The sequence below is a fragment of the Vigna radiata genome, chromosome 10 (assembly GCF_000741045.1).
Source record: "Vigna radiata var. radiata cultivar VC1973A chromosome 10, Vradiata_ver6, whole genome shotgun sequence".
Classification (NCBI taxonomy): domain Eukaryota; kingdom Viridiplantae; phylum Streptophyta; class Magnoliopsida; order Fabales; family Fabaceae; genus Vigna; species Vigna radiata.
The window spans coordinates 17,940,211-17,956,008 of NC_028360.1; the positions used below are offsets into that span (position 1 = coordinate 17,940,211).

Sequence of the window (15,798 nt, forward strand, 5' to 3'; positions counted from 1 at the left end):
ATATATATATATATATATATATATATATATATATATATATGTATGTGTGTGTGTGAGATATTAAAATGAGATGATATATATATAAATACTTTGTTTTGTCTTTAATTTATTAAGTAATTTAAAAATGTATTATTATTGTTATTTTTATTTGATTTCAATAATTTTTTTTATTATCTATATAAATTGTTAGACTCATACAATATTTATCAGTAAGTTCATTTTAATCTTAAAGACATTTTCTCGCTTTCTATAATTTTAATTACACATTTTTCATTAGAAGATTTTGTTTAGATTAAATCATGTCTAAAATACACTTTTTGATGATTTGTGTTTATTTTTTATCATACAATAATAATTTTGAATATTCCTTTGTGTAAACCATTCTCTAATTAGCTAATCTAAAAATGTATCTTATATTTTTTTTTTAATTATTATTTTAGTTTTATTTAAATAAATTGTATTCTGCTACATATTTTTTTTATTATCTCTCTTAATATTTTAACTCATTTAATATTGATAAGTTTCATTCAAATATCAAAAATATTTTCTTTCTCAACATTTACAAACATAATAAAAATTATAACCATCGTAAATTTTTAGCTATATGTAATTGTTATTTGATATTTAATTTTAAAGTTTATAAAATTATAATATTTTAAAATTTGACTGTAAAATAATTAAATTTATATTATTGTAAAATTGAATTCTCAATAATATAAATAATAGCAAAACAAAAAATGTATAACAAAGAAAAATATTATATTCCGTAGTAGTCCTCATCAGTGCATTATTTTTTCAGGTGACTCTGCCAACTCATTAAAACTCAATCATTTATTATTTTATTCAAAAGAGTATACTCGTGACCTTGTACTAAAGCGTAAAAAATTTTATGATAGATCCGAAATTACAGAGACGGAGACCTAATTTCGATGCAAATAAATTTTTAATTTTAAGTATTTAAGGGACCTCTTTTTAGTAACAGTGTAAAAAATCTTGGCTAATTAAGGACAGTCTATTAAAATTTAAAAGGTTAGTATGTGTCGTCGAACAGTATATGATCTACAATAATACATAGTATAAACTTTCTAATAAGTGTATATAAATGTATTTATTTTATTTTCCTTATTATAATGATATAAAAGAGAGATAGATTGAATTTGATAAAATTGTTAAGTAGGATTAGGTTGAACAAAGCAGAGAAGGGGTTGTTGTAATGACATAATCAATCAGAAAATTATGATATGGAAATAATTAATGAAAAGACAATGTACCAAACCATTATAATTTAAGATGAAAATAGAAAGATTATTTTAACACGGAATCTTGGAGATGAACCACTCCATCACCACAATAGGAGCCTTGATGAGCGCCAGAGCAAACTCTACTATGATGGTCACGCAAAGACAACAAGGACATATGCACGTCAAAATCAACCTTCAAAGAATCAAAATCAAAAGGGTATTTCAAATTTCATCATAGATTATCAAATTCAGAATTTAGCAGAGAAAGAAGAGAAGCTTACCCAACAATCCAAACAAGCACACCCACAAGGGAGATGAAAAGAGACAAGAAGGCAAAAGGCAGGCCCAACAGAAACCCAAGTGGCCTGCATTTACAGTCTTCAGAGCAGCAGCACATTCTTCAAATAATTAATATCTTCTTAATTCATCTTCTCATTCATATGCTTACTATATATATACATATATATGTTGAAGCTTTTATCTTATCGAGAAGTTGAATGCAACATGAAGTAGAGCAGAGAAGAGAATTAGGTGCCGGTTAGCCACCTGCACTGATCCTATTGCTAGAAAGAGTGGGGTTGATTAGCATACCAAAACTCCCTTATTCAACGTTTTTGTTGTATTTTATTGGGAAAGTAATCAAACGTGGCAGTTTCAAATAGTTGACTGTGAGGCCTGTCTGCGTCGCCATGCTAAGATCGAATCATTCAGTGATCTGTTCAACTTGGGGCGTTATCATCTTTATCAAGATAAATACCACACCCAACATGTCTGCAATTTCATTCACACATTTCTTCAAACAATTACAAGCCCTGAAACATACATAAATTATTCATACAAACAAGTATAAAAAAGTAAAGCATTCTGTTTTCGTGATTTTTTTTTTCAAATTGAAAATAGGCTTAATATTACTTTTAGTCCCTCGTTTGAGAGGGTTTGTTGAATATGGTCCTATCTTTTTTTTTTTATAACAATTGATCCCACTTTTTGAAAAAACTGTTTAATTGAGTCTTTTTTGTTCATAGTAGTCTCATATTCAAGTTTAAATTGTTTATTATAGTCCTTATTGTATACGATGATGACATGATTTTTAACATAACATTATGTCAAGACTGTTAAAATAACATTTGGTTAGGTGAATGCATGAAAGAACTTATTGACGTCGTAACCAACACCGTTAGAAAATTGACGTCGTAACCAAAAAGGAGTTAATTGAACAGTTTTTCCAAAAAGGAGAATCGATTGTTACTAAAAAAAATAGAACTTGAACAAAACCTCTCAAACTAGGGACCAAAAACAATATTAAGCCTTGAAAACATTATTAATAAGTATTCTCTTGTGATGAAATGCTTATGTGGCGGTTAAAAATAGAAGTTAAATAACATAACATAAAAGAAAATTCATTCTTGCAAAATATTTTTTCGATTTAAATAAATGTATACTCTTTTAAAATTTTTATAGGAAGTTCATATTTTATACCTCCTAAACACTTTCATTTTTGGACTACAACGATAAATATACCTGTTTTATTTTCTTATGATTTTTAAGTTTTTTTTTAAATAATTTAAATAACATTTTTATATTTTTCTTTAAAAGTATATTATAAAAAGTAATTGATTTCTAAAACGAGGAATGTTTTCGACATTTGGTTGATTTAATGAATGATATGCGCTGGGTGTCAATTACTACTAATTTAATTCATTACTTTTGAAACAAACTTGTGTTGTCTTGCTTTCTTAATTGGTGTAACATTTCTTTTTCTTTTCAAGAGAAAAAAGAGACAGAAACCTACTCATCTCTTTATCTGTCATTGTCATTTTTCCTCCTTTGATAGAAAAGTTTTAAGTTTGTATGCTTAAACTTTTTATTTTAATAACGTCATAATTTTTAAAAAGTATTTTAATTAATTTTTTAGAAAAAATACTAACCACGACAACATGTCACGTGTTAGTGGTTTTTCATTTTTAATTTTTTTTAATATACAATAATATATTATGTTAAAAATTATTTTTAATAAAAAAATATCAATATTACAATTAAAAAATATTAAATTTGATTTTAATTTAGAAAGAAATAATATTGTTTTATTTTAAAAAAGTTTAAATCAAAATAAATTAAAATAAACTATATAAAAACTATTTTCCAAGATAGTGATACATGATATCAACACTAATAATTTTATATGTCACGTTAAAACCTTGTATGTGGAGAACAAAATATTTTTCAAAAAATATTTTAAAAAATCACATATTGATATGTGATCTATTGTTACTATCATTAGTATTTTTTTTTAATAAAAACCTAATTTAAAACACAATTGAAACAAAAAGTCTAATTATGATTAATTTAAATTTTTTTCACCAAAGTGAAGCCAAACAAATAATTAAACAAATTTATGGTATCTTCATTTTAGTTTTACACAGAAGTCTCTCCTCTTTTTCATAAAGTCAGCCATTAAATCTATGCATTTTTATTTTTTGTTTTACTTTCTTCATATATAGGTCTTGGAAACGAACATGAGATTTGAACTAAAAAGATAATCGTAATGTATTCATTTTGTGAATAAAATTATTTTGTTCAAGTTAAGAATTTATTAATGTACAGCTACATCCAAGCCAAAAAAAAAAAAAATCACGTTATCTCTTCTAAGCAGTCGGGTATGACTTCAACCTTGCTAAAAGTAGTCAGCAACTGCGTTGTGTTTTTCTTCTTTTTGGTCAATCGGGATTAACCTTCCCTAGAACCATACTTTCTGCAAATTCTCAAAAGCCACCATGGCCAATCCACTTCATCAAACACATTTTTTTTTTTTCTTTAAATGCTTTGTATTATTGTCAGAAGCACAAGAAGACAGAGTATACGAGAAGCAATCAAGAGGGATAATCTCGTTTAACAGAAAAATGGCGTAGTGCATCTTTGCTCCTTTTATATGAACTAAAAGACATTATCAGCTCCTACCCAACTTCGGCCAGTGTCCTTGGATATACCTCTCTCCTTCATTATTTCTCTAAGCTCAGTTACACTTTCCCATTTGCCAGCATCTGCCAAAGTATTAGATAGTGCAACATATGCCCCTGGTCTTCCACTAGCATTCAGCTTAAAAAGTTCATTTGCAGCTAATTTTGCCATCTCTATATTACCATGGAGTCTGCAAGAACTAAGTAGAGCAGCCCACACATCCGAATTCGGTCTCTCGGGCATCCTCATGACAAATTCCCAAGCCTGATTCAGCCTTCCTGCTCGTCCTAACAAATCAACCATGCATGCATGATGCTCCATCCCTGGCTTTACCAGGTATTCATTCTCCATCCTGTGAAAGATCTCCCAGCCCTTGTCCACAAGCCCGGCATGTGCACAAGCTGAAAGAGCACTAAGGCATGTCACATAATTGGGTACAATGCCATATTCTTTTTGCATCTTTCCAAATAGCTCAAGTGCTTCATCAGGGAATCCATTCTTCCCGTATCCATCAATCATAGATGTCCACGAAAACACGTTCTTCACACGCATGTGATAAAAAACTCTTAGAGCATCTGAGACTCTTCCACACTTTGAATACATGTCTATAAGGGCACTTCCCAGTTTAATATCAGCATAAAATGGAGTCTTTATGAGCTGACTTTGTACTTGTTGCCCAATTTCGAATGCCGCAAGCATGGAACAGGAACCAATTACACTAGCAAATGTAGAAACATTTGGCCTAAAGTTCAACCGTTGCATATCAATGTAAACTTCAAGAGATCTCCTCGCATATTCGGATGTCTTGCTGTAGCCTTCTATCATCGCATTAAATACCACCACATCCCTGTCCAAAGTTTCCTTAAATATACGTTCAGCATCTTCAAAAGACCTTTGATTCATGTAACCAGAGATGAGGGATGTTGAACATACCACGTTCTTCTCTGACATCACATCAAATACAGTTCTAGCGTAAGCAATCCTCCCATTCTTAACATAAGAGTCGATCAGTGCAGTACAAAGAACTTCATCTCTCTCAACATCAGATTTGAGGATCTGGGTATGCACTACTCTACCTAGATCACCAAGCAAGGCAACATTACACCCAGAAGTAGACGCCTTTAAAATCATAGAAAAAGTAAACCCATCAGGCTTCTCACCAGACACTAAAAGCCTACGCACCAAACCAAGAGAGTCTTCAACCTGACGTTGTTTGATATAGCCATTAATCATATAATTATAAGCAGATAAAGTTCTGTCCCGCAAATCATCAAACACCTGTCGTGCATATCTCAAACAGTTGCATTTCAGGTACAAAATAAGTAGCTTGATGGAAATATTAGTGTTTGGAACAAACCCAGATTTTAGAATGCGGGAATGGATCTTTTGGCCGTGCGTAGGAGTGTCGGAATTAATGTAATGCTGCAGAGCACTGGATAACAAAGTAGAGGGAGAAGCAAAGTCATGGTTTTGAGGAAATGGTCGATGGGGTGACACGAGCGAAGTGCAGAAGGCACGTGACGAGAAGAAGGGTCTGAATATTCCATTGTTCATCCTTTCATTGGCATTGCCAGAGCCAAGTTAAGCAAACTCTGCCTTGAAAATACAATGGAACATAGTAAACAATTTCTAGTATTCACATGTTCACCTAAGAACAATTGGCAATAACTTTCTTCTTAAACGAAGTTTTCTTTTTAAAAGTAGGAAAACAGAGGTGCAGAGAGAAATTTTAATGAATGAAAGGAGAGATTAAAGATACTGAGGATGATGGATGAAAACCGAAGAACATTTTACTAAAAAGTATTATTTTGGAAAATAGTTTTTTAATAATTTTTTTCACAACTTTTTACAACTACGAAAATTTAAATTAAATATAATTTATTTAATATAAAATAATACCCTATGTATGACCATTTAAAAGTTATAAAAAGTCACTTTATTAAAAATATAAAGTACATAAATATGTATTTTAGAATTAGAAAAAAATCTCAATTTTAGAATCAGACGAAAATTTGAGTGTTATTTAATATAATATAAAAAAGGACATATAAATTCTCCTCATTATTAAAAGTATATCAGTTCGAATAAAAATAAATTCGTAAGAAAACTTATAATTTTATTTTTTTTATTAATTTCATCATGTAAAACTTAATGCATTATCACAGTTTTTTCTCAGAGAATAATTTTCGAATTGATTGTTTAAAAATTTCAAAATGTTATTATATTAATTTTTAAAATTTATTAAAAAGGCATGGCATTTTAACATATTATTGTTTGTAATATAAATATTAATTTTATAATTTGAACTTAGAATCTAATAAAAGTTATTTAAAATTTTCACTAACCGACTGATAGTAGTTGAGAAAATATATAATTCGTTACATGAAAAATATTTTTTTACAAAAATATTTTCATGATAAAACGCATTTTACTTTTTTAAATAACAGTTTAATGAACAAATTAAAGTACTTATTCGCTTAATTTTAAACTTTTGAGGCAAAATGCGAAATTAAAGCCCATGTTACTCTTACTCTACATTTAATAAACATCCCTTATACCCTGCTTTGTTTTATGTAGAAAATTGTTTATAAGATTTGATACCAAACAATTGGTTTTATTTCTAATTGGTTTAGGTTTTCCTATTTTGATCCCGTCTTATTAGAATCCCAATTAAATATTTATAAGTGCTAATTTCAATCAATTGTTAAATTTAGGTAACAGATTTAAATTTTTTGCACAGCTGGAAGGATGACCTGTTAATTTCTGTAAACGTGGCCTATTTAGAGTTGAAACGTGGCATGAATCAGAGTTGAAATTGATTGAAATTAGCACTTATGGGACTCAATTCATACCAATTTTCAATTCTAAATAGGCCACGTTTATAGAAATTAACAGGTCATCCTTCTAGCTGTGCAAAAAAGTTAATCTCGTTAACTAAATTTAAGGGCATGAGCTTAATTGATTGAAATTAGTACTTATAGGGACTTAATTGGGAATTCAAATAAGACGGGATCAAAATGGAAAAACCTCCCGAAAATAGAGATAACTAAATGGATTAAACCTTTCTAATTCTAAAGACTGACTTGAATATAATCAAACGAGTTAGTTTGATATTTTGGAGTTGGAAGAGGGATTGAAAATACGAAATAAAAAGAAAATAAAAAACAATATCTTCCATTTGTTTATGTTAGTTTGTCTTTATTTTCTAAAAATAATTTTTAAAACTGAATAAATTTTGACAAAAAAAAAATACTCTTCAGTGTTATGAAAAATCAAATAGTAAGTTTGAAAATGAAAAGTAACAAATTTTTCTTGAAGATTCAGTCTCATAATGCATAAAATTTTACATGAATTTTCAATATTTGTTAGAATATTTATCCTATTTATCATGATTATATTGTGTCTAGGATTACTCTATTATCATGATTATATTGTGTCTAGGGTTACTCTAATTATCATGATTATATTTTGTCTAGGTTACTCTAATTATCATGATTATATTTTGTCTAGGTTATTCTCTGATCCAATGAGGTATAGGAGACTGGTTGGAAAACTGATTTATCTCACTATTACAAGGCCAGATCTATCCTTTGTAGTTGGAGTGGTTAGTTAGTTCATGCAGGCCCCATGTGTTGACCACTGGAATGCTCTCATTCGCATTCTAAGGTATGTCAAAAAGGCTCCCGGGCAAGGACTATTATATGAAGATAAAGGAAGCATTCAAATCTCTGGGTATTGTGATGCAGATTGGGCAGACTCGCCTATTGATAGACGGTCTACTACAGGATATTGTGTTTTTCTGGGAGGAAACATTATTTCATGGAAAAGTAAGAAACAAAATGTAGTAGCTCGATCAACAACGGAAGCTGAGTATTAGGGCAATGACGTCACTAACATGTGAACTTATATGGGTGAAACAATTCCTTCAAGAGCTTAAATTCTGTGACATCCATACTATGGAGATGTATTGCGACAATCAAGTTGCGCTTCACATTGCATCAAATCCAGTGTTTCACGAGAGGACTAATCATATAGAAATTGATTGTCATTTTGTTCGTGAAAAGTTGTTGACTAAAGAAATATGTACTGAGTTTATTGGGTCAAACGATCAACTCGCAGATGTATTGACTAAATCATTAAGGGGTCCTCGGNTTNAGTTTATTTGTTCCAAGCTTGGTACATACAATTTGTATGCTCTAGCTTGAGGGGGAGTGTTAGAATATTTATCCTATTTATCATGATTATATTGTGTCTAGGGTTACTTTAATTATCATGATTATATTGTGTCTAGGATTACTCTAATTCTCATGATTATATTGTGTCTAGGTTACTCTAATTATCATGATTATATTGTGTCTAGGTTACTCTAATTATCATGATTATATTGTGTCTAGGTTACTCTAATTATCATGATTATATTGTGTCTAGGTTATTATAATTATCATGTTTATATTGTGTCTAGGTTACTATAATTATCATGTACTCTTGTATCAATTTATTATTATAAATAGAAGATTATGAGAGGAATCAATCAAACCTTCTAAAATTATTTTATAGTTTAATTCTCAAGTACCATAAAGACAAGTTTTACTACAAAATTAATTTTAATGGAATAAAATTATAACTATAAAATTGAGCAGTATTCATTATCACTGCAATTTATGTTATTGAAAAAACTAACAGTGCAGTTTTAAACATTTTTTTCATTAAAAGTATGACTATCTTTTATTATCAATTAAATTTATGAATAAAATTTATAATTAAAAAATTTATGATTTTGAATATATTTCCGTGTGTAATAAAAAGTTTATTACATATAAATACAAATTTTCAATACTATATTTCTAATTTATCTTATAACATAAGAATACAAATTTTCAATACTTCATATATAGTGTCTACCATAATTTTTTTTTAATAATTGTCAAACCCCATATGGTTTTGAGGATGGTACGCCATACAAATACCTTAAAGTTACAAGTATGCATTACTTTCTTTTGCCGAAAAACAATAAAAATAATGAAAATATGGAATGGAAAAAAACTCCAACTATGGCGAAGGAATACACAAATTTTGATAGAAAAATCCAAACAAAATGCCTGAGTATTACTTTTTCTTTCTAATATCAAAAATGCATTTAGAATTACTAAGGTCTAAGCATTAGCACAATAATTACATATGGTTCCTAATGACTGTGGGTACAAAATCCAAGACTGAAATGTAAAAAATGTTACAACAGGAAGATTGAAGCTCGATTTAGTTACTGGTCAATTGCCATTGCTTCCGCCCCACTTGTGTCCTCCAGCCCATTCTTAAGCTCCTCGGTTGCCATTCTCATTTCCTCAACTAGGCTCTTCTGCTCTTCCTCAATTGTGTTTTGCAACTCATCCACCTGCAAGAAAGGAAGCAGGATAAATATTATCATCAACCATCACATCCAATAATATCACTAACCATAGCTTTGTCTTAATCTGCAGTTAAGAATTACAATATTAAACAAGATATTTCACCTGTCCCAGTGATGGCTATAATTCATAAGATATATATAGGCTAGGAGAGACAAAGAACAATGTTCATTTGACATGAGAGATTATAGGCAAACAGAAAATACACAATAGTATATGAAGATGTCCTTGAACCAAATAGCTTCGCAGAAACTCCACAGACTCTTTCAATACAAGTGTTTTGGTTTGCACTGCTAACAAAGGTTAGCACTTGTCATGACATAACACTATTAGGAAGCTAATGGCTACACTACTTTAACATAGCTAAAACACTGTCATTAAAACTGTAGAAAAGATAAAAGATGAACATTGATATTTTTCATTCCTTTTATAAAAGGTACGGAGGAGTATACACAACCTAAAAGATATCAACAACTTCCCTACAAATATCTTCATCTAACTTTAGGGAATTAAAATGCAGAATAACTATTACATATAATATTATATTTTTAACCTATAAAAACTTTTAACCCTTTAATTTTCTTTCCCCATCCTATCAAACACACAATAACCTAAAAGAATCAGGATGAGAGTGAGAGATTGGAACTCTTTTCCAAAATGCATCATATCGGTCCCGTTTGGAGAAAATCACATGGTCACAATTTAATACCAAGGGCAATCAGGGAAATTGAAATATGTTCATTCTGAAGTCCCTAGTAAAAAAACTCCAAGGAAAAAATACTGCAGGATGATTTCATTATCAGCACAGTTTACAAGACAACAACTTTATGAGTTTCAAAGCAATTATACATGATATATTTTAAAATTGCAACTTTTTCCAGTCCAGAGCCACTAATGTATTTATACGATCATACAATTTCCATCCTAATCACCAATGTAAACGTTGCATGCCCCCAATGAAATAATCATAAAATACAGCTTTGTTAGCTCAAGTGACCCTTTCAAATGTATTTCAAACCTTGGATTCTCTTGTTTCTCTTTACTTTTCTAAGTTCTAAGGCGCACAAATAAGTTCCATGTTTTGGTCATCGAGCTAACATCTCACAACTTCTACTTCTCTTACAGACCGAAATCAACCAATAATATTTCGGGACAAGCTGCTTGAAATGGAGAGGTGGTCTTCTGGTTATTGAAATTCAAATGCAGAAAACAGTAAGAAAACATAACCCAAACAGAGGCCCAAAGACTTCACCAGATGCAAGGGAAGTCTTGTCTGTCTACCCTCACCTCCATAGCCAACTCCCCCCCTCCTACCCAATCCCCTTCTCACATCCTCCCTTTCACAAGTCTTCCAACATTGTTCCTTCTTCGCTCTCATTTTGCCAGCCATCCATCTACTAGTTCATCCGTCTTCCCCCAACCATCCACTCTAAACCCAGTCACTAGTGGCAAGCCTTTCCCATTTCAGACCTCCTTTTGTATAAATGTCTTAAAGGTGAGCTCAAGGCAAATATCAACTTCTTACCTCAAAAGTTTTGTTTATTTTTCAGTTTATTCAATGTTCTTTATATCTGTTTTTGCATCCTTTTTGCTACTTCTTTTCTCTTCACTTTTATGTTTCTTCACTTTTCTCCTCACTTGCAAGACGAGCTATATCTCTAAAAATAACTAGACCCAGATTACAAGCGTTACACTGTACACGCCCTCTCTTTACCACCAAAAACAGCATGCAATTTCATAGATACCAATCGCACCTTGTGAGTACGTGATGACAATTAAATTGCATGCAAAAAAGATACATTTTCAGTGTGACCGCAGTTTTTCATATATGTCAGTGGTTGCATCTAAATATTGATATCATTTGAATCAAATTCTAAATATCACACAAATCTAGAGGGTGTTCGATTTTCAAAACGGCATGCCATCCATCAAGTTTTATTCTATACTTGGAGCACCACTACGACCCCTTCTCATTATAAGCACACTACTCATAACATTGGTTGCATTCTCTTGCCCTAATATATCACGATCAAGTATCTATCTACACAAGCCCAATAATTCACCGAAGCAAAATTCCCCAACAATGACATTATATGATAACAGCATAAGCTTTAAGCAGAGTTCAAAATTACACATACCACATGTAACAACAATGCAAATTGCTTCTTCCTGAGCTCCAACAACCTGGAACCAGCCGTGTTCTCCGTATCCAGCGCCGCAATTTCCTTCTCCAACTCCGAAATAACCTTCATTGTCTCCGACCTGGGTGGCTGCAGCGCAATCAACTTCCTAATAGCCTCGCACTCCTCCTTGTGCCGCCTCTCGACCTTGCTCTCCTCCAGCTGCTTCTTCAGATCCTCAATGTCGGCCTGCGCCTGCAGGATCTGGCGATTCATCTCTTCCTTCAATTCGTTGAAATTCTCCTTCTCCCTAACGTTGGCCTCCACTATCGCCTTGCTCTTTAGAAGCGGAATCTCGAAGGTCGTCAGCTCCTGCAAGAAGGCTCTGGCGAGTTTTTCGCAATCGTTGTAGTTGTCGTCGTCTTTATCAACCTCGGAGACGAACGAGGTGAACTTCTTTTGAAGCTTCTTCAAGGGAGGGTCGCCCCTGGTGGTCGTCGTGCGCGTGAGAAGCCGGTGTTTGATGATTACGTCATCTTCTGCAGGGCCAAACGCGTAGTTCGCTGCCACGGCCTCGCCACGCGCCGAAACCTTCCTCGTCTTTCCCAGCATAGCGATCCCTGAAATCAATATAACGATTATTTGCTAGAATTGAGCTGAATTTAGAGAAATTTAAAATAAATAATTGAGCGTGAAATGAATGCTGGCTGATGAGGTTTTGTTCTGTTTATGGAAAAATGGGAAAGGAGCAAAAGAAGTACTAAGGTTAGAATGAACCTTTGGGGTGCGCGGTGGTGTTCTGATGCCTTCGCCTTCGCCTTCGCCGCGGAGAATAGTAAGAGTGGTTTTCTGCTGCTTCGTGTGCGGAGAAGGGGGAAAGAACGGGCCATATGTTAAATTTTTAGCGGCCCAATTGTTTACTTAGCCCAGCTTGTTGATTGGGCTGCACTTCTCTAGCTTTTGATCTTTTCTTTCAGCACCCCCGTTTTAATTGATACAGTCCTAAGTTAAAAGTTACCAACTTTACCCCTTAGTCAAAGTCAAAACTGTAGATATCTCTGCCTTTCATTTTCCTCTCGCGGTCCCCACGTCTTTCAGCATGTCCATTTCCTGCATGTTCATATCATGAGGGTGACACACCAGGCTTTACACCTATACAAGCCTCTTGAGGTGTTATGTTCTCCAATCGCTTAATAGGGATCTGTTCAACACATGTTTAGCCATGACAGCTGCTTCTCGCAAAAAATTATTAGTCAATGACTTTCTTTTCCATTGGTAGCGGATCATAATCAACAAACTTTTGTTCTTGCGCCTAGCTATACCATTATGTTGAGGAGTATATGGTGGAGTAAACTTATGGATGATACTTTCCTTCTCACAAAAAATGTTGAAATCAACTCAGGCATATTCACCTTCACCACCAACTACAACACCTTTATCTTACTCCCTCTTTGTTTTCAGCCATTCTTTTAAACCTTTCAAACACAAGCAACACTTCATTTTTCCTCCTCAACATATAAACCCACATTTTCCTTCTGAGATAATCTACAAAAGTGACAATGTACCCATTTCCACCAAGTGTTTCGACCTACATTGGCCCTTAGACATCAAAATACACCACACCAAGCTTCTTAGTCGCTTTTCCAGCTACAAACTTCTTGAACTTTGATTTGGCCTGCTTGCATTAAATGCATTCTCTACAAACTTCATATGGAATCAAAATTGAGGGAAGTCTAGTAATCAGATTCTTATGACTTAAACTTTTGCAAATGCTGAAATTTGAGATGACCGAACTCGTTATGCCATAACCACTCACTCCTATTATTTGCAATGGAAAACATTCATATGTTCGTGTGTTCATATCAACCCGAAAATATATGTTTTTAGAAAGATTTGCATGAATAACCGATTTATGGTTCTTGTTATTAATATTCAAATCATTCTCCTTCATCTCCATGACAAAACCTCTCTGCAAGAACTATCTGAAACTTAAGAAAATTGTTTTCAAGCCTCGACATATAGCACATCATCAATGATGATTCATCAAAACCACTCATCCAATCCCTACTGCATCGAGGCTACTATCGTTTGCAAATCTGGTTTTTCCTAGATACACATCGCTAATCTTGATGAACCAATCTCTCCTCCCAATCATATGCATGGAGCACCCCAAACCAAGGTACCAAGATGAAGTTTCTTCTGAATTTTCACCACTAGTTTTTGCCATCAACATCACCATATCAGAATATGAAGAAGCATCTTCTTAAGCTAAATTAGCTTGGATCTTTGGCTTGTTTTTAGCACGCTCACCATCCCAGCATTCACATGCACAGTGGCCATACTTTTGACAGTTCTAATCACCTTTCTCTTGTCAAACTTCCATTCTTTATCATCTTTGGAGGTATTATGTTGCTTCTCGTGATCTTTCTTACTTGTGAGTATCACTTTTTTTCTCCTCTTGCCTTTATTATTAAAAGGTTTCTTCCCTTTTGATTTGCTGCCTTTTCCACTTTGGACAACACTGGATTGGAAAGTATGTTTTTGAGTTTATGCCTCCTTTCATTAATTTTAAATTCATGCCCTTCAAGAAAGTGTTGCAAATCCTTTACCTCCATTTCCTCCAAGTCTTTTGTTTCTTCAATTGCCACTACAACGTGATCAAACCTCTGTGGCAAAGTTCTTAGTATTTTATCAACAATTTGTTGGTCCGTAATTGTATCTCTACAGGCCATCATTGCATTAACGTGTTCTTCAACCGTATCAAACTAGTCAACAATGGTTTCATTCTCATCCATGGTAAGAAACTTAAACTTTATTCTCAAGGTTTATAAGACCTTCTTATTCTTTTCTCTGTCTCGATATGTCTTCAACAAAATCTCCCAGCATTCGCTCGTTATTGCTACCTTGGAAATTTTGTTGAAGACTTTCAGTCCAACACATTGCTAGACAAGGAATATGGTCTTATTGTCTAGCTTTCGAAAATTTTTGAAGTGTTTCTTAGCTTCTTCCGTAACTTTGTTTTTAGAATTTTCAATCTCAATCATAACCCTATTCACTATATCTTGAAATTCAAAAACAACTACGAATCATCAAATTTTAAAATATAGTGTATTATTTATCTTACAAATAAAAGAAAATTATAATTACTCTTTACCTTTCATTGTCTTTTTCTTTGTGTGTGTGTTTTTTTTTAATGTTATAATTTTTAATTATGAAAACATGTTATATTTTTACATATGATGAAACCTTATAAGTGTTTAATTTTTTTTACAGAAACCCGTGTAGTTGTTACAGTTGTCTACACACACAGCAAACCCTTGTTTCTTCAAATGCCGCTTCCCTTTGCCGAATGCGAGATTTTGGTTGCAGAAAGGGAATTTTTTCTTCGGAAGTTGTTACACTATAACTCTTTCTATTGTTGTCTTCGTTGTGTGGTTTTTTGGGGTGTGTGATATTCATCAAAAGCTCTCATCTTAAGTGTTGAGGATCAAGTTTTGGCTGAGATGATTGAAAAGGAAGAAGTCGTGCATGCTGCTGCTTTGAAGGAAGCTCTGGATTTGGTACTGAAAAGACCAACCCATACCTCTGTTTCTTTCTTCTTTGTTCACAAAATTGCTTGAACTTTATTTACTGTTTATCATTGGTTCTTGTACTGTGATTTTGCTATTTTTTTAGTTGTTTTGAAAGAAAATAATACGGGGTTGGCAGATGTTTTCTGGATGTTGTTTTGTTGTTTTTGGAGTTGGGAGTTTCAGGCTTTATTCTGTTTTTGGGAAATTTTCTCTGTTTTAGTTTGGATTTGTATTGTTTTCAACTTTATTTATTATTACATTTGGTTGAATTTTTCTTTTGCAGGAAAACGTGCTAATTGAATAGGTGTAATTCAAATAGACTTACAAGAAAGTAGAAGTAATTGCAAGCGGACTGGGTTTCCATAGGTGATATTTCGATGTTTTTTTCCTATCTCAGTGTAATTGGTTTAAATTCGAATAACAGTATATGAAACTATCCGTGTCCAAATAACCCAATAAGTAAAATAGTCAGATTAAATTTAAATGTTAAATTAAATTTGAA

The 15,798-nt window shown here is 32.5% G+C and overlaps 3 protein-coding genes across 3 annotated transcripts; all 3 read right to left on the minus strand.

Moving 5' to 3' along the window:
- Positions 1-1,222: 1,222 nt before the first annotated feature.
- Positions 1,223-1,809, minus strand: LOC106775579. Its single transcript, XM_014662725.2, has 2 exons — positions 1,523-1,809; positions 1,223-1,434 (listed from the first exon to the last, which is right to left on the minus strand). The coding sequence occupies exons 1-2, from the start codon at positions 1,636-1,638 to the stop codon at positions 1,311-1,313; spliced, it is 240 nt and encodes a 79-aa protein (XP_014518211.1). The 5' UTR covers positions 1,639-1,809; the 3' UTR covers positions 1,223-1,310.
- A 1,968-nt stretch (positions 1,810-3,777) lies between these two features.
- Positions 3,778-5,948, minus strand: LOC106775391 (pentatricopeptide repeat-containing protein At1g28690, mitochondrial). Its single transcript, XM_014662514.2, has one exon. The coding sequence runs from the start codon at positions 5,751-5,753 to the stop codon at positions 4,176-4,178; it is 1,578 nt and encodes a 525-aa protein (XP_014518000.1). The 5' UTR covers positions 5,754-5,948; the 3' UTR covers positions 3,778-4,175.
- A 3,284-nt stretch (positions 5,949-9,232) lies between these two features.
- LOC106775276 (THO complex subunit 7A) lies at positions 9,233-12,621 on the minus strand. The gene is made up of 3 exons (XM_014662381.2): positions 12,502-12,621; positions 11,743-12,344; positions 9,233-9,591 (listed from the first exon to the last, which is right to left on the minus strand). Exons 2-3 carry the CDS (start codon positions 12,334-12,336, stop codon positions 9,460-9,462), a joined length of 726 nt encoding a protein of 241 aa, XP_014517867.1. The 5' UTR covers positions 12,337-12,344; positions 12,502-12,621; the 3' UTR covers positions 9,233-9,459.
- Positions 12,622-15,798: the final 3,177 nt, after the last annotated feature.

Excerpts from the sequence above, each read along its gene's own strand:
- LOC106775579 (XM_014662725.2), bottom strand. The coding sequence starts at position 1,638 with ATGTGCTGCTGCTCTGAAGACTGTAAATGCAGGCCACTTGGGTTTCTG. Across the intron at positions 1,435-1,522 it reads GTGCTTGTTTGGATTGTTGG|GTTGATTTTGACGTGCATAT; the intron begins GTAAGCTTCTCT and ends GATTCTTTGAAG.
- LOC106775391 (XM_014662514.2), bottom strand. The coding sequence starts at position 5,753 with ATGAACAATGGAATATTCAGACCCTTCTTCTCGTCACGTGCCTTCTGC.
- LOC106775276 (XM_014662381.2), bottom strand. The coding sequence starts at position 12,336 with ATGCTGGGAAAGACGAGGAAGGTTTCGGCGCGTGGCGAGGCCGTGGCA. Across the intron at positions 9,592-11,742 it reads TTGCATTGTTGTTACATGTG|GTGGATGAGTTGCAAAACAC; the intron begins GTATGTGTAATT and ends CCTTTCTTGCAG.